The sequence below is a fragment of the Mirounga leonina genome, unplaced genomic scaffold (assembly GCF_011800145.1).
Source record: "Mirounga leonina isolate KUSES-001 unplaced genomic scaffold, KU_Mleo_1.0 Mir_151, whole genome shotgun sequence".
Classification (NCBI taxonomy): domain Eukaryota; kingdom Metazoa; phylum Chordata; class Mammalia; order Carnivora; family Phocidae; genus Mirounga; species Mirounga leonina.
In genome coordinates, this window is record NW_023270377.1 from 45,654,707 (window position 1) to 45,673,606 (window position 18,900).

Below are 18,900 nucleotides of genomic sequence, written 5' to 3' on the forward strand. Positions count from 1 at the left end.
TACACTGCAAAGTCAAATCAAAGACTCTCTAATACAAAAATATGAGCAGCTCTCAGAGCTGTTTCTATTTTGAAGGACTCCGGCTGCACTTCACATACTTGTCGTATATGACTGTCTTATGCTCAGTTGATTGCCCCAGAGCCATCTCAGTCATGAAGTCTTTCATCGTTTCCCTCATAGCACCCACTTCTGTGGAAGGCATGTATTGAAAAATCAGTAAATACTGGTTTGGACGGAATTCCCTTCTAGACCCTTTAAAATACTAAAGCTATATATAAAATCACAGATCTATAGCTGGAAGAAATTTCAGAGACAATATAGCTTAAACTTTGCATTTTTAAATATAGAAAACCTTGGCATCCCAGCCTAACTATAATATCCTGGGCACATGATTTATTTAGGATAAGGTGATACAGTGATAAAATTAAGTTAAAATCAGGCGCCTGGTGGCTCAGTCGTTAAGCGTCTGCCTTCGGCTCAGGTCATGATCCCAGGGTCCTGGGATCGAGTCCCGCATCGGGCTCCCTGCTCCGCGGGAAGCCTGCTTCTCCCTCTCCCACTCCCCCTGCTTGTTCCTGCTCTCACTATGTCTCTCTCTGTCAAATAAATAAATAAAATCTTAAAAAAATTTAAGTTAAAATCTCCTTGAAGTTCCCAAAGTAGAAGTCATTAGTTTGTGTTAAATAGGGTGGGTTATCTAGGTTAACCATATTAATTACATAATTTTGTAAAAATACAAAATGAACTTTTAAGTCTCTGTAATGAAATCATTCCTGTCTCCCTACATACGTGTTTTGTTTTGATATTAAGTATTCAGTTTGAAATGGATTCCTTTCTATTAGTTTAAAACTTTGCCCGTAAGTGTTCAAATAAACGCTACATGAAAGAGGTAGAACTTGAGTTGGTCTTTGAGCATAGAGTCATATGCAGACAATCTGGTAGAGTAGATGTGGATTCAATCCGAGGAATGGCGTTACTTTTCCTAAAATTTATTTCTATATGAATATATATTATATATACTATATATAATATATATATTTATATAAAATATATATAATTATTTCTATATGAGCCAGTTCTTTAATTTTGTTTTATATAGGAGGACCTCCAGTCACAAGTGGTAATATTTTTATACCTTACATATGGCTGGGCCAGTTAGAAAGAAAATTCAGTAAAGCTGAACAAACAAACATCATTGGTTTCTAAGTCTATATTTTTATAAGTTTATCTGTTCTGAATACAGTGTTATCTTTCTCATGGTTGGTCTGCATAATCACTACCACCACACAGAGGCTCTATAAATAGAACAACCATAAACAATCATAAACAGGCTATATAAACAGAACAACCTTTGTGGTATAATGAAAAGAACATTATCTGTGTAAGATTCTGACAGACAAATCTGAAGTTTTCAAAATTAATTAGCTGTAGGATTTTTTGATCAATTAACTTCACTGAATCTCAGTTTCTACATTTTCAAAATAAATGAAAACATTACTCATGCTGAGACATTCACAGAAGAAATTTATCTAGAAGCCTTGTATGGGCAAATTTCTATTCCTACGAATGTCTACCTGTCCTGAAGCAACTCATTTGCTCTCTTTTAAGGAATTACAGGTTTTCCCTAATTAAGATTTTATCATGAGTCAATCTTGGGGAGAAAAAAATAATTCTTCCAGATTTGAGGCAGTTATTATGAATTGTGAATGTATCTTATCTGAATGATTATTAATAAAAATAAAATATTTGGTTTCTCTTGCCTTTTAGGAGCCTAAGTTGCCAAAGGATTACCTTGCACAAAAATCTCTTTTTCTCTTTTGTTTGTAACTCTATTGTAACAATCATTCATCTCACTGCAGTGGCCAACAACCAGGCTTTAGTGGCCACAAATCCTGTAAGTAAAATGAGGTTGTGCCCTAGGTTCAAGAGGTTAGAGGGAAAGAAATGTGAGTGAAAGGTGGTGGTGGGAGGTAGGGGGTGGGGGGGTCCTGATATATGTAAATGTGTATAAATACTCATATATATATTTTAAGGTCTGGCATCTAGAGACTATATGTATCTATATTCCAGTCTATAAAGGTAAATACATCTCAATCTTTCCCAAGTTATAAAGGAGGAATACATGTCTTTGCTTCAATTATTTATATATGTTATACATATCTTCACCTCATTTTATGGCTAGAGTCTTCCTGCTGGTGTGACTTAAGGGTTTATGACCATGTAACATTTACTCAATCGAATTTAAAAAATCAATCAAAGCAACTAACTACAGATGTAGTTAGAAACACAAGGCATGAAAACAGAAAAATTTTAATTAAATTATATATTTGGGATCAGGTGACTTTAAATAGTTAATTAAACTGGGGAAAATGAATTGTACATCCCCTATGTAATGTTAAAGTTTCTTAACATGAGACTTTTTTTTTTAAAGGAGTCTACCAGGTCCTCAGTATCTCAGCAAATATTTATAAGTTGTTTCCTTATAATCCCTTTGGAAGCACAATTTGTTTTTCTTTTAAGTTTTTTTTTACTGAAGTGTAGGTGACACAAAATGTTACATTAGTTTCAGGTGTACAACATAGTGATTCGACAACTCTATATGCTATGCTTACCACGAGTGTAGCTACTATCCATCACCATACATCTCTATTATAATACCATTGACTATATTTTCTTATGCTGTACCTTTCATTCCCATGACTTATTCATTCCATAACTGGAAGTCTGTATCTCCCACTCCCCTTTACCCAATTTGCCCATCTCTCGCTCCTCTACCCTCCATCCCTGGTAACCATACATAGTTTGTTCTCTGTATTTTGGGGACTGTTTCTGGAAGCACAATTTTTAGGATGAGTAGCAAAAGCTACATAAAAATAAGCGCAGAGACTGTCATAATATAAAAGCCATATTTTAAAACACAAACTAAAATTTACTAATATAAGTGTATATATTTTATGCAAATGTGAGCTATACTTAAAGTATCTGCATAAATAAAAGCATATTTTCAAGTATTTAAAATTATCTGCTTTCATAATGTTTATAGTATCCATACTACAGTTTTGGATATGGATTTGTGGAGGGGTATATATATATATATATATGGTGTACATAAAGTGGTTTTTTAAAGATTAAGTTATCTAGTAGTAACTAGATAGATTAGTAACTAGATTTCAGTAGAAATCACGGAAGGGAAGGAATTTTCACTCAGTGGGCCAATAAACAATACTCTCCTATGTGTTTTACGTGTGTTTTAGGGTAATTTCCAAAATCCTAAAATTCCCTGCATTGTTTGCACATGTGTATCCGGATTGCTTAATCTTGTGTATGTTCCACTCTAATGTCACTAGGTGAGGAAACACACTGGGATAGATTTAGCAACATAAAAAAAACTGGCCAATGGCCTACCACTTTAGAGTGACTTTCTCTAGAGCAAAGAGATGAGAAGTTTCATCATGAAGCTACAGAGCAAGAGATTCTAAAGCTTACATTTAGATATAAGGATATTGTGTTTAATGTACAAATTGCAGGCTGTAATATATTTTTAATATATTCTTGGAAAATTTGTTGTTTGTTTATATCAGCAATGCCCTTCATAAAAATGCTTTCCTGAAGCATGTTTTAAGTTCTTTTTATCATAGTGGCTTATAGATGAATTTTTTAAGTGAAATCAGGAGTAAGAAGTCCAATTGGATATGCATGTCTAAAAACTATACCAGATAAAAATTTGAAGCTGAAGTCTGTTATTTCTATATAAATATAGTTAACTAACTCACTTTACCCTTGAGAAGACTTTGTTAATATAACGTGATGTTTGACATCAAGATACTTTATTTTAAAGTTTAATGTTATGCATTCTGCCAAGGTATTTAATGGAAGAATAGGTTTTATAAATGTCCTACGGGCAGAAGGCATTGTGTATAATCATGAAAACAAAATTGGAATTATAAGACTTGTGTTCAGTGTATAGCTTAGATTGATGTTGTATGAATATTAGCAAATCACTTAACTTCTCCAGTACTCAGTTTTCTATCTGTAAAATAAGTGACTAGTGATAAATTATGTCACACAGAATTAAAGATTAAATAAAATAACATATTGAAAATATTTTAAGCTAACTAATATGCACATGTCATGATTACTATTCTATGAGAACCCCAATATCTATTTTCTAGTGTATCTCCCTTCCAATTTTCTTTTTAGTGAAAAAAAAAATTTATTTCAAAAATAATGATAATTGCCACCAAATATTTATTGACCAGACTAGAAATTGGGAGCTGTGGAGAGTAAATGCCCATATATTTCTGGGAGAGTTTTAAATTTATTCTCCTTTCTAAGGGAGCAAAATATATATCTTACTCCTTCATGTTTACTGTACCCTGTATTTGAACCTTCCTCTTCTGATCTCTTTAAGAATAGAGAAGAGAAAGTGGGGATCTCAGAAAAAGAGGAAGGAAACCATAACTTTTTCTTCTTTTTACTTACATGAAATCCTCAACCCCATATAAAATATGGGCCCATTAGATTATTATTTACTAAGTAATTGTATTGGTAGCAGTAATATGTAAGACTTTCAATTTTGGCCACTTTTCATGAAAAAATGTATCTGGAAAAAACACATCCACTAACTGTAATAAATATGGAACTTACACATTTCCTGGAAGGTATACCATTATAAATCTTTAGAGTCAGTGCTTAAAAACTTTATAGGTACCATTAGATCAGGATGAAGACTGGCATTTTACAAATCTGAATCATCAGTATATAAGATTTTGTGTAGAGGAGAGAAAATTCCAGGTCTCTATATAACTAACCTAAACTAGACTATTGAATTCATAAACAACTAAATATTGATGACTTTCTTTTTTTTCCTCACAGGTTAGTTGTAAAGTGTCTCAGTTCATTCATCTTTACCTGATGGGCTGTAACTACTTTTGGATGCTTTGTGAAGGCATTTACCTACACACGCTCATTGTGGTGGCTGTGTTTGCGGAAAAGCAACATTTGATATGGTATTATTTTCTTGGCTGGGGTAAGTGCCATTACACGTGTTTGCTGACTCACCTTTTAAGAAAGCTCTTAGAGGATGCAGAGCTCCTTTGTAATAAAAATATACTTATTATTAATCATTCTCAAACAACAGCAGGTGATCAACCTTTGCTTATTGCTGTAAATTGAAATATTTAAACAAGAACCACTGACTCATGGTTTTCAGTAGTCACAGGTCAATAATACAATGTGGTTGGGTTTTTTTCTATTTAATATTTCAGTGTGTATCTTGGCTAAGTATGCAGTGGCTAACATGACAGAATTAGAATCATGAATTAGGGAACTAGTCTTCATATTGCTCGAATCTCCTTTTCCTTTGTGCAAAATGAGGGCATTGGGCTTAGCCAGCTTTGAAATTCCACTCAAAAAAAGTTTGTTTTTTAAAAAATATCATTTTATCTTAAGAATAGAGGGGCCAGTAATTGAATAAAGGCACACAAAAGATCTATTTTTTTCCACACAATCTCCTGACATGGTATTATTCACAGTGCAAATAATGATACACTTCTAGCATATTTCCTTTTCTTTTTTTCTGTTTTTTTCAGTTTTAATTTTAATTCCAGTTAGTTAACATACAGTATTATATTAGTTTCAGGTGTACAATATAGTAATTCAGCACTTCCGTACACCACCCTGTGCTCATCACAGCAACTGCACTCCTTAGTCCCCGTCACCTATTTCACCCATCCCCCATCCACCTCCCCCTCTAGTCATCATCAGTTTGTTCTCTGTAACTAAGAGTCAGTTTCTTGATTTGTGCCTCTAGTGTATTTTTAAAAACAACTAGAATAATTCAAAATATAAAATTCTGAAAATGAATTCAATTGGACTAGTTTCTAGAAACATAACTGAAATTATACTTATCTATCATATATCAATCTACCTATCTATCTAGTCAGACAATAGATACAGATATATAAAGGTATGTACGCACACACACACACATACACACACACACTCTTTAGTATATTCAGTATATTTAGTATAGGTTACCTTTATAAAGCATGTCTTCATTTCATGTTGGAAAGATCTCATTTAGAATGCTAAAAACATGCAAAATATCTAATATATAAACCATCTCTCTCTTCCTCTCTTTTTCTTCACTTGGTCAGTCTCAACTTCTTCCCACATCCTACTAAATAAATATTGGCTAATTCCATATCATAGAAAATATATATATGAATTCTTCTAAGCCTTGGGGCCTAGGCAGCACATTTATGGACTTAGGCTCTGAAGTCCACTGATTCAAAATGACTTCACACAGACACACAAACCTGGACATATAAATACCTAATATTTACCATATTTATTGCTTGACTATACAGAAAATATTTACTCATTAAACATATAGTGACCAGTTGTTTTTGCTCCCAGGGTACCTCTGAGTTTCATATTTTATGACCACATTTTTTGTTTGATATTTGCAGGATTTCCACTGATCCCTGCTTGTATACATGCTGTGGCGAGAAGCTTATATTACAATGACAAGTAAGATAATCTCTCTTTCTGATTTCTATTGGAACTACATAAATGAAAATATCCAACATAATTTTGCTGTTTTTTTCCCCAAGCTGCTGGATCAGTTCTGATACCCATCTCCTCTACATTATCCATGGTCCAATTTGTGCTGCTTTACTGGTACGTAATGAAAATTTTCCTTGTTTCGTCATTGTTCATATTTCAACTTTATTTCCTGAGTCATCCAGCCTATGGTATCTTTCAGGATCCTGGTGTACATAAATGACATGTTCACAGTGTTTAACTGAAGAGAGTTTAATAAAGGTGTTAATTTGAGGTATTTGCAGGAAGAGGAAAGGAGCTAATTCATAAGGAATGGCCAGGCACCAGGGACCTGCAGCGGGAAACTGTTAATGGCTTTAGACCTAAAGAGGGGACAGAACAGTGTTTCAGGATTTGGGCCGGTGCTGGGAGGCATGGCCCTGAGTAGAGGAACACAACCACTGCCCAAACCACAGCCTGGCAGGGAAGAAGAATGAGGAAGAAATACTCAAACTTCTCTCTTCCTATGCCCTGATTACTTGGTTCTTCCCTCTGGCCAAATGCAGCAAATGGCAGAGAGCAAGAAGCCTGGGCAAGGGTGCAGTCCTTCAAGGTGCCTCAGAGTTTCCTGGGACGCAGAGCAGAACAGAGAAGGGCAGAGGATAGATCTAGTGAGAGGGAATGGCAAATGGGGAAAACTACACACCTATGTTGGTAATAAGAGTAATATTCCAATAAAGAAAAGACTTTAATTTGGAAAAAGAGAGTATTGGTTAAACTGTTGTTTTACTGTCATAAGGATCATCACTTAACACAAATACAGCAATTGGACATTTTTAAGTGTGGTTACAGGGAAACAGAAGTCACATTCAGTGCTTTTATTACATTGTTTCAATGGGGAAATAAATTCATCCACATTAACAGGGTTGTTTTCATAGAGCATTAGACACCAGAATGTGATTAATGTCTGAGATTATAATTACAGGTGATATCCAATTATACAGAAAAAGATAAAGGGGGCTATGTTTCTCGGTCAAAATTCAGAGCTTCCTAATCCTTGTTTTCAAATTCTTTTTTTAGACAAGGATTCTTCTATTATTTTACTATATTTGCTAATTGCAGTTTAGCATACGATTATGTTAGAATATTGTTCGAGCCATTCTCAAAAGCATGCCACAATTAAGAGAAACTTCTGGAGGCTGAAGGCCTGGGCTTGAACACTTCTTCCACCTTTTACTTGCTGTATGACCTTAGGCAATTAAACTAATCACTCTACATTTCAAGTGCCTCATTGGTAAGATAAAGAATATAATAATAGTGATTTTTAATCTTTTAAACAAGGAGTCCAATGAGTTAACACCTATAAAGGACTTAACCTGGCATGTATAAAGCATGTAGCAAGTGTCAAACTTCTGATTTGTGCCTGACCACATAAGCTCAAAAATTAACCCATGGAAGTTATTACAGCGATTATGGAAAGTTTAATATAGCTTAATGTAGACTCTAGTGAGAATTTCATAGGCAGAAGCATTTCCTTCCTTTCTGCCCTGCACACACTAGGGTCATGCATGATACACCGGACTTAAGTTACACCTTGAGATGTCCTAGCTTTGTAATCTTAGAGCCAACATTGAAATCTAGTTCTACCACATCTGGCTGTGTGTATCAGGGCAAGTTCTGTTTTTTGGGGGGGTGTTTTGTTTTGTTGTATTTAACCTCTCAGTACTTTTGTTGTCTCTTCTGTGATTAGGGAATAATAATAGATACCTCATAAGGTATTGTAAGGATTAAATGAGATGCATCTTGTCAGCACAGTGCCTAGAATACAATAACCCAAAAAACGCTCCCAAAAAACGCTCTAAAAACTTTCTTGTAATTTCTACATGATACCATGATTTTGCTCTGAGGAGTGTTCAAAGAAATAAGATATGTTTTTTGGGCCACCCAGGAGCTTACAGAACAAATATAAGGCAAAATTTTATTACGAGTGATCTGACTGATTCTTCAGAGGGGTAATTCAAATGCTTAAATCAGAGAGGTTCAGGAAATTAAGTAAAAGCACCTAGCAAATAAAAAATGTAATTGCAACTAACACAATCCTTGGAAAAGCCCCTCCACATCAATTTTGGGAGGGAAGAGTAGATGGTGCAGTTAAGGGTAGAATATCACATAGAAATATAACCCATAAAGCTACTCTAAAAGAAAGAAAGTGAAAATCCACATTATTTGCCTAAAACATTTTCCATTTTCTTGGCTTAAAAAAGAGCAGGAGCCTATTTTTCTAACACGATAAATTGTTCTGTCTTTGTTTGAGTTCTAGGGCTCCTCACTGGTTCTGGCCGATTCCAAGGTCTTGGGAGGGGCCTTAGCAATTGTTTATATGGTCACATGCTTAAGTACAACTTTTATAAATAAAATATTTCAACCTCAATCAGTTTATTTCCACTCAGACTTCCCCTGTCACATTTCCTCTTGAGCAGGATGGTATTTGAGTGGCTACAGCACTTTTGAGATCTTGCCAAAGGGAAGTTGAGAGAGGATACATTTAATTTGTGTTTAGCGAGAGATTTTTAAGTCAGTTCAGTGTATAGTTAAGTGATTGCTGGCTGTTCTAGTCTGGGAATGGCTTCTAGGAATCCTCCTGCCCTCACTGTGCTGAGGCCCACTGCTCCCTTTCATGACCCGAGTGTGGGATCATGATATGAAAATGTCCTGTTGTGCCTACCAGTTACATGATCTTTATGAGTACTGGAATAAAAACAGATTTCTTTTCTTCCCCTTAACTAGTTTTGCTCAAAGATAGATGAGATTCAGGTATAGGTCATCTGAAATTTAAAATTCTTATTCAATCCTATTCAAAATAAATGGAAGTATTTGCAGAAAATAAAGTAGGATGACTTTCTAGTTTCTAGTTTCACATTTTAAATCAGATTTGCCATTTTGGAAAAGCACTTTGCATTTAGAGATTTTCATATAATGAGCATCTAAATTGCAACATTTCTACTGATTTTATAATTTATGATTTTTGCATGTAAGGATTATAAAATATTTTATATTCTAAATTTATAAGCAGATAAAAGGGCATTATTATATTTTCTTTCATGGGCTGATAGTAATTTCCATTTAGTCAAAACTTTACAATAGCCATGAGTGCTTAGGAAGGGAACATAATAGGATGGGTGGAAAAACAGCTGATGTGTTGATTTGTCATGTTTCATTCTTACACCTGTTGAAATGGCTTATTCTGCTTTTGTCTTTAGCAGAGACATTCCTGTGTCTATAACCATGTTACTTTTCATAGATGTGTTTCCATCGGTATTGTGGTGAACTTTGGAGCATATGTCCCATTAGATTCTCTAAGAATAGTAGTGGAATATTTTTATGCCCAGTTATTTTCATAACACATGTCTTAAGTCAGCATATCTATGTTATTTGTTCATTGTTTTCTATATTAAATGAGGGGCTATCATTATTATTCCAATTTATTAAGGTAAGCAGATATAAATTACTTATCAGGATGTAGTTTAAAAGCTTTAGATTATTGAAGCATAGATGCTAGAAGTCAGGGTAAAGAAAAAGTAAAGAGAATATAGCGTAATGACATAAGAGCCCTAAGGGGATCTTCTGGAGTTAATATCCATAATCTTATGGAAGGCACAAAATATGGGCACAGAAAAAATAGACAAGCATAAAAGATATTGACTTGGATGAAGATAAGGAAGTGGTATTCAAAGTGAGAGAGAGAGCGAGAGAGATATATTAAAGCAGAACTCTGTTTCCTGAGTGACTTAGTTATCCACACTAAATTTTTGAAGTTTTATAGCTCCCTTTCAAAGAGAATGATTTCTCTTGGGAGAAGTTTTTAACACACAGTAAATATGTAATTACAGAAAGTAATTAACAGACGGCCCTGTGGGATGCCAAAATTGTTTTAACTCTAGGGTGATCTAGGTTGAACATCAGCTGGTTTTAGTGTGTGATCAGCCTCCTTAGAATGATAAAGAAGCTTACAGTACTATCTCAGGAGTTGTGAGGATTACTGTTAGAAAAGGAAACACAGGAAGGAGAAACCAAAAAGATGAAAATGGTTATTATGGTATAATATGTATTTGGAAAGTACTAGTATGGACAGTGATAAAGAGGAGACACCTAAAAAAATTAGCATTTGTTATAAACAATTCTTTCCTTTGTTTGAGCTGAAAATGTTCAAAAAACTTTGTTTTTGGACCATCGCAAAATTTAAAAAAAACTGCATAAGAAAATGAGCTGAGAAAAACACTCAGATATTCCTTAACTGAATGTGTTCCACAATAATTCCACCATAATTCTATTTTTCTAAAACTAAGTCCACTAACATCGATGCGCTTGTTAAATTAATAAATCACAACTCTAGAAATACAAATTAATATATTAGGCATATATTCTCTGCAGTAGAACATATTCTTGTACATTGAAAATAATCTATGACTTATAAAATCAAAGATCCTTCAGTAATGCTTCTTAATATTAAATATTAAACAGTTTTCAATATGCCATTTTATTTTTTTAGGTGAATCTTTTTTTTCTATTAAATATTGTACGTGTTCTCATTACCAAGTTAAAAGTTACTCACCAAGCAGAATCCAATCTCTACATGAAAGCTGTGAGAGCTACACTTATCCTGGTGCCGTTACTTGGCATTGAATTTGTGCTGATTCCGTGGCGACCTGAAGGAAGGATTGCAGAGGAGATATATGACTACATTATGCACATCCTTATGCACTATCAGGTATGGTGTTCTTGAATCAGGAAGGCACCTTGTGAAGTTTGGTATTAAATTGCATATAGCTTTGGTTTAGTTTGACTATGTATGTAGCAAGTTGGTTACAAATAATGTATCTTTTCCATTTGGAATCAGAAAATTCTGTTTTTCTTTTACAGGGTCTTCTGGTTTCTACAATTTTCTGTTTCTTTAATGGAGAGGTATGGTGATTATTTTTATTCCTTTTATCGTTTTATATTTGCAATACATCTTTTTCTTAAAAATAAAGACAATTATACATTCCCTAGGAACAACTACTTCAAATTCCATTTTGATCAGGAAAAAAACGAATCTCTTTTCATGGATGCAACTCTTCTTCCCAAAAGCTTGGGTCATACTGGAGTTCAAGAGTAGGGCAAATCCAGCCTCACTTTAAAATAGTCCATCAGTGACTTTTAGTCATGTAGCCTTTTTTTTTTTTTTTTTAAGATTTTATTTATTTATTTGACGGAGAGAGAGAGAGAGAGAGAACAAGTAGGCAGAGAGGCAGGCAGAGGGAGAGGGAGAAGCAGGCTCCCTGCCGAGCAGGGAGCCCGATGCGGGGCTCAATCCTAGGACCCTGGGATCATGACCTGAGCTGAAGGCAGCCAACTTAACAGACTGAGCCACCCAGGCGCCCCAGTCATGTAGCCTTTGACCTACCTTTTGCACTAATCCTAGTAAGTCTGGCCTTTGTCGTAGGTACAATGCTAGGCAATCCTTAACCTCATAAAACATACACTCTAATAGGAAATAGAATTGACTCATTTTCATTTTCCCCCTTTCTCTGTTTTTTGTTTTGCCTGGCTCACAATGTGGTTTGGAAAACAGTTTTATGGTTGTTACAAAAAGATTTTAAAGAATTAAACTCTCAGTTATACAGGGAGGGCATGCAATAAGTTAGAAAACTGAGGAGAACAGAATGCTGTAATTTGTAACATGGCAATGTGCTCTTGGATATTTCAAGATTTTTATCCAAGGCTTTCCGAATAAGAAAGCTTCAGGTGTTTTAGAAACTGGTACCAAGGTTCTTATGCATACGAATAGTGTTATAGCTCAGTGGTTTGAGCTATACTGATTTTAGCTCTTTATCTGTTTTTAATCTATTTGACAAATTTTAACCTTTTGGAGGATTTTGTAAAATTCAGCAAAGTTTAGAAATCCAGACAGCAACTGAGTGAGACTCAAATACTTGGTAACTGTGAAGCTTATCGCAAAGCTTCAGATGGGAAACATACGGACCAGTAGGTGTAACATTATGGGAACTATTCCTAAAAAATAAATCAACATTGGAAATCATGTACATGTCATGAAAAACTATAAAATATTGCTCTCCTTTGCTTAATAATTGTTTACTTCTTTCTCTTAGCACATGATGAAATTTCATGTTTGATTTTATTAAATTGATTTTTTAAAATTTTTATTTCATTTATTTATTATTTATAATGGAGTGTAGAACTGTCAAATATAGTAGGCTATATTTCGTATCTTTAAGTGGTGCTTCCATGATTTTTCTGTTATACAGTGGACGACAGTGACTTTTTCTGAAATCATTGAGAAGTACAGATGTAAAATGCAATGAGGAAGAATAGATAAATCATTTGTTTTGATAATAAAATTCAAATAGCATTTATTATGTACTTCTATAAATTTATGATTGCATGAGCTGAATTAGACAATCCTATTTGCTGCCTATATAGGATTTTATAATTAAAATAGATGAGAGAGAAATGGACAACATGCCAAAGAACAGGCATACAATATGAACAATATACCTCTCCACTTGCAGAAACAGATTTCATTTTAATAAAGGGTAATTTCTAAATGTATTAATCATAATCACTAGTAAAATATTTTGTGATAGGAAGCAATGTAGAATAAAAGCACAGATACAGCAATGTGTTTTTACCCCAAAGATGCCACTTTGTTCCTGGCTGTAATACTTCGGGCAATATCCTGAGCCTCCTAGAGTCTCAGTGTCTACTTTTATTAAAAGGAAATAAAAGCAAGTTCCTTACACAAGTCTCACAAAGATTAGTGTAAGCTAGGAATCTAAAGCTTTTAGCACCATGCCCCACCCTTATTAGATTACCAGTACATTACAGATTCCTTACTAGATCTCTCAACTCGTTCATTTTCAAAAATACATGCACAAATGGGAGCATTAGTCATATTGGAGTCAATCTCAAATTGGACTTTTTATTTGGAAAGGTTGCCCAGGGAATATCTAAACTAATGCCTAATACTCTGATTGCACTCTCTGTGTAACCAAAAGAGACCCAGACCTTGATCTTCTGCCATGTCCTAAAATTGAGAAAATTTGGGCAGTAAAAAATTACAATAATACAAAATCTTTTGAGCCTAGTTGTTGCCAAATCCTTTGGTTCTTTACAACATCTCCAATATGTGTCCCCTTTTCTTCATCTCTCAAGATACAATCCCTATTTGTGGATGACTCATTTCTCATCTTAAGAAATACTATAATCCCTCCTTTTTTGTCTTTTTGCCTCTTAGTTTTTCCCACTCTCATAACATGAAGGCACAACTGCCAGATTCATTTTGTGTGGTTCCAACTATGTCATGTAGTTCTTAAAATCATTTTCTCGGGCTTACGTTCCCTTCTTGCTTTCCACAGGAGGTCAAGTAGCTTCCCTTTAGCGTAGTCTCTACTGTTTTTGTTTTGTTTTTTTTTTTTTACTCTCACACTTTGTTTATTTTTTAAGCCAAAATATTTCTATTTGCATTTCTCACTAGTTAAATAATTGTGGCATGACAAGTGCTCAGGACACATTCATCTCATCTCTAGCCCACTCAGCCAAATATGGACTGTTAGCATAAACTAGAGATCTAGTTATTAGAAGTGCCCTCCCTAGCCTCAGGGGTAAATCTAACAACACCTGAGAGAGATACTTTTATAAAGTGAACAAAGAGATTTATTGAGAATAACCAAACCTATATTTTATAATGAGAACTAGGTAGCATTTTTATATGAAGCTCTATTAACTATTTTTTAACTAATTTAGGTTAAGGAATATAGAATTGATTCCTTATCAAGTGCTAATGGGCATATAAAGTTGTAACGTTACATTGTAAAAACAGTTGGCCTTACTCTTTGTATAACATTTACATTTTCATATCTTTAATAACATCAGGCTATCTTCCCTTCCAATTGCAATTTTCCTTGTTATCTTTCCCCATTACAGTTTTCTCATTAAAGGTGTATTAAGAGTGGCCACTTTAATGTTCTGTTGAACAGTATGACATTGTATTAGAGGAAGCAGATGAAAAACAAATCCTTATAGAGAATAATATAAACAAACAGATGCCTACAAGGCCAATGGGTCTTTAATTAGGTTCATTTTTAACTTCAGTAAGTCCCCATAGTTCAGGAAATTGAACTTCCATGGTTTTTCTGATGATTTGGTTGTAAGGAAGAAATAGGGTGATGATTGTAATCAAAGCAGATATTTCAAGAGCAGTCAGATATTTCAAAAGTCATTTTGATGGTTGGAATTGAATTTAAGCTTTCATTTTCAAGAACATAATTATTACATTCACAGCTAAGATACTCCTTCTTGTCAGCTGCTTCCCAACATTTATGTAGAATCTTTTGTATAAAGTTACATTCTATTTTCTTTCAAACAGAAACTATATAGTAAATGTATTCAGTCAGTCCATCATTTAGTAACAAAGTGAAGAGAAATGAATTTAGCAGAAAATCAGGATCAAAAACAATTCCCATCAGAAATATCTAGATAATTGGCCAAAGTCATTTTTGTTGTAAATCTTTGAATATTTATTTAAAAAGCACACTCTAAAGCCATTCCATTTGTTATTTGCTTATGCTCATGAAGATATTACATATGCAGACATTATTTTAAATTACTTTAAACATGCTATTTGGAGAATTAAGAAAGACATCACTAAATCATGAGGGAAGCAGTAGTATATACTTTTTTGCAAGATAAATGTATTTGTTGTCCTATAAATGCTTTTATTTCAAAGAAAATTTACAAGAACATAAATTATTCCCTTCAGATACAGTTTATATATATGTGTGTGTATATATAAACTTGAAAGTCCTGAAGTTCTGAATTTCACAAAAATACATTTAAAACACATTTATTGCATTTCTTTTTTTTTTTTTAAAGATTTTATTTATTTATTTGAGAGAGAGAATGAGAGAGAGCATGAGAGGGAAGAGGGTCAGAGGGAGAAGCAGACTCCCCGCTGAGCAGGGAGCCCGATGCGGGACTTGATCCAGGGACTCCAGGATCATGACCTGAGCCAAAGGCAGTCACCCAACCAACTGAGCCACCCAGGCGCCCTCATTTATTGCATTTCTAATTATATAATACTTGAAATTCTAATAACTCATTTTGAATTCTAACTAAAGAAACCCATTGACTTTGTATTTGTGTCTTCCATTTTTCTACATGTTAAAATATAAGGTGAGACAGTAAAACTTGGTGTTCATTTTAAGTGACAGAGTACAGGAGACTCTAAAAGGACTTTGAAGTATCCCACAGAGTCCTCTCATTAAAAGAGCTCCTGGGAATACCTATTAGTAATAGATTGTTCATAATTTGGAGAAGTTTTCTAGATCTATTAGACAAAAGAACGTAGACTTAAATAAACCAGCCCTATTTTAATATTTATATTTAATATTTAATATTAATTTTTACACATGAATACAGTGAATGAAGAGTTGAGGAATTCTATATAATTAGTAGCAAGGTAGACAATTTTTGCATGAGTATATTTCTAGTACATGGATTATTGGAAAATTGCTTTTAGTGATGCTCAGATTGCCCCTGAGGAAGCAATCAAAATGTCAAAGAGCAGTTGAGAGCTTGGGGAAGACAATTCAAAGCTAGACATGTTTTGGACAGACCTAACTTATGTCACAGGCATGTGGCTAATACACTCGTAAAGTAGGAGATGGCCCCACACTGGTCTGCCCAATCATCAGACACCTGGAAATATCCAGGTTACCAAGTGGGAGATGTATTTGAATATTCTCATTTCCACTTACTGAATCAATATGAAGAAAATCCCCTTAGTGTCTCACGTTCAGTTAAAACCAAAGTCACTATATATGGCCTACCGGTCCTGATCTCTAGCCCTAGAGAAGAAGGAAGTCATTAAATATCAAATTCACCCAGTCAGAGGGGGATCCAAACACAAAGAAGTGGAGTGGTGACATTCCTAAACTTTTTCACAGGCTTATCCCATTTGTAATTACCTGTTCAACACTTTCTTCCCTCTGGGTAGTAAGGTTCAGGAGGACAAACACCCTAACTTTTTTCCAGAATGTAGCACAATACCTGGCACATGATAATCACTCAATAAAAAGTAGTTGCTGCTGTTAATGATGATGATGAATATTTATAGTCCTTGTATCCCTAACTTCTTTTTCTTTTACCTCTTTTCTCTCTCCTTTTGTACTCTCACTAATTGTCTTCTCATTCTATTATTAAGATACTGATATAAAACTAAATGTTACACATGCAAGCTTGCAAATGGGGGTCTGGGTTAACTACTTATTTGACAATAATACATTCATATGCATTATTAAAGCTTCAAAGATAAGGCATAAAATATTAATGGGATCTAAGAGTAAAGAGTAATGCAATGAATTTCCTAAATAAAAATTTCTTAATGTTCCCAATTTAATTCTTTTAATTAAGAAAATAAAGCAGTATTATTCACTAATTAACATCAATGCTTTTTTTTAAGTTTTACATAAATTATTTTATTGTACTTTTAAATACAATATCTTTATTTCAGATAATGAATTGTTCTTGTCCTTTCTGTTTCTTTTTGATTGACAGGTTCAAGCAATTCTAAAAAGAAATTGGAATCAATATAAAATCCAATTTGGAAACAGCTTTTCCCATACAGATGCTCTTCGAAGCGCATCCTACACAGTGTCAACAATCAGTGATGGTACAGGTTACAGTCATGACTGTCCTAGTGAACACTTAAATGGAAAAAGCATCCATGATATTGAAAATGTTGTCTTAAAACCAGAAAAGTTATATGATTGATAATTGAGGGAGTACTGCTTAACTATTTTGTGCCACTCCTAACTAAAGGACTTCGATCTATGGCTTTACAACCAGAAGACTTCAATATTCAATGAATTTCTTGAATGCCACAAAGAAAACCTTCACATCAATTCAGTAGTGTGTTGTTAAATGTTTAATAACTAGCTCTTTGGGAGAAAAATAACCACTGATTTGTAATGTTTTCCAGTTTCTGTGGTGTATTCCCACCACGGCTGAATTCAGGCTACCCATTTGACATTGCTGAATGTGAAATTGGGAAAATGTCAGTACAATCAACTCTTACAGGCTGGTACGTACCAGCTCTAGGACACCACTCTGCATGAATTCACAAATGAGTAAGACTGTAAAAGTTCATATACACACTGGGCACAATTCTACTCTTACTGACTAAAGAGAGCTAGGTAAGACCTCCAGACTCAGAGGGAAAATTAGCTTTCCATTTGTTTGTTTTTAAAATTTTTATCCCATATTCATTGGTGCAGTTGATTTTTTTTTTTTTAACCCGGTAAATCTTCTAGCCCTTTTTGTATTTACCCTTTCAAATGGACTGGATAAAGAAGTAATTATTTTCCAAGAAAAGTGACTGAGCAGAACTGCTATTGTCTACTCTTTGGCTGATACATCATAGTCATATCCAATATTATATCTGTTTTTGAAATTTGACGAACAGTATGTAGGACATGCAATCCTACTTTGCTATCATTAGGGAGACATCTTGGTTGATATTACACCTTGTCAGCTACTTTCCTATCTTACTACACAAGTGGGAGGGAATCAGTTTCCCTGTATCTGTAAATAGAAACTTTGGCCCTTCCATTTCTACTGTGTAGACAAATTCGCAATTATTTTACATGAAGGAAATCAGTGAAGGATTTCTTATTTTCTTGGAAGTTTGTAAAAAAAATTGTTGTGAAAATAAGCTTGTAAATACTCTGTTATCTATTTTATAGTCCCAAATCAAATGCATATAATCTAGATAAGTTTTTTTAAAAAACAAATACATAATGTAACAATGTATGCTTGTTAATATCTGATACTGTGTCTGGGCTGATTTTATAATAAAATAGAGTCTGGAATTCTATATTTGGTAAATATTTTAAAGACAACCAGATGCCAGCATCAGAAGTTTGTTTGAGAACCAAGAGAACAGAAATATCTATGAAATGATATAAAATATTTATTAAAAAAAAACTCAAGGCCACTGTTTTATTACATTAGCTTAGGTGATTCTTTCATAACTTAGTAATACGTATGTTTGACATATTTCTCCTTTTATTTTGACAATGAACTTTCATTCTAATCCAGAAATTTTAAAGGATTCCTACAGTAATAAATGTCAGCCTGTCATTCTTATGGTTTTTACACCAGTAAAAATATTACTTTTCTGACTCTTACTGTATAAATATATATGGCTTTGGAAATGTTCCAGACTATTAAAAAAAAAAACTAGAGGAATTATATATATATATATATATATATATATATATATATATATATATATAT

General features: G+C 33.9%; 1 protein-coding gene across 1 annotated transcript in view; it reads left to right on the forward strand.

Moving 5' to 3' along the window:
- The window catches only part of CALCRL (calcitonin receptor like receptor), a 97,300-nt gene extending 78,712 nt beyond the window's left edge, over window positions 1–18,588 (forward strand). Inside the window, exons 9-15 of the mRNA XM_035007571.1 lie at window positions 1,768–1,894; window positions 4,876–5,029; window positions 6,474–6,534; window positions 6,618–6,684; window positions 11,096–11,314; window positions 11,467–11,508; window positions 17,161–18,588. Of these exons, the coding sequence (XP_034863462.1) occupies window positions 1,768–1,894; window positions 4,876–5,029; window positions 6,474–6,534; window positions 6,618–6,684; window positions 11,096–11,314; window positions 11,467–11,508; window positions 17,161–17,376 (886 nt within the window). The 3' untranslated portion in view covers window positions 17,377–18,588. The remainder of the gene's footprint in view (window positions 1–1,767; window positions 1,895–4,875; window positions 5,030–6,473; window positions 6,535–6,617; window positions 6,685–11,095; window positions 11,315–11,466; window positions 11,509–17,160) is intronic.
- The last annotated feature ends 312 nt before the right edge of the window (window positions 18,589–18,900 follow it).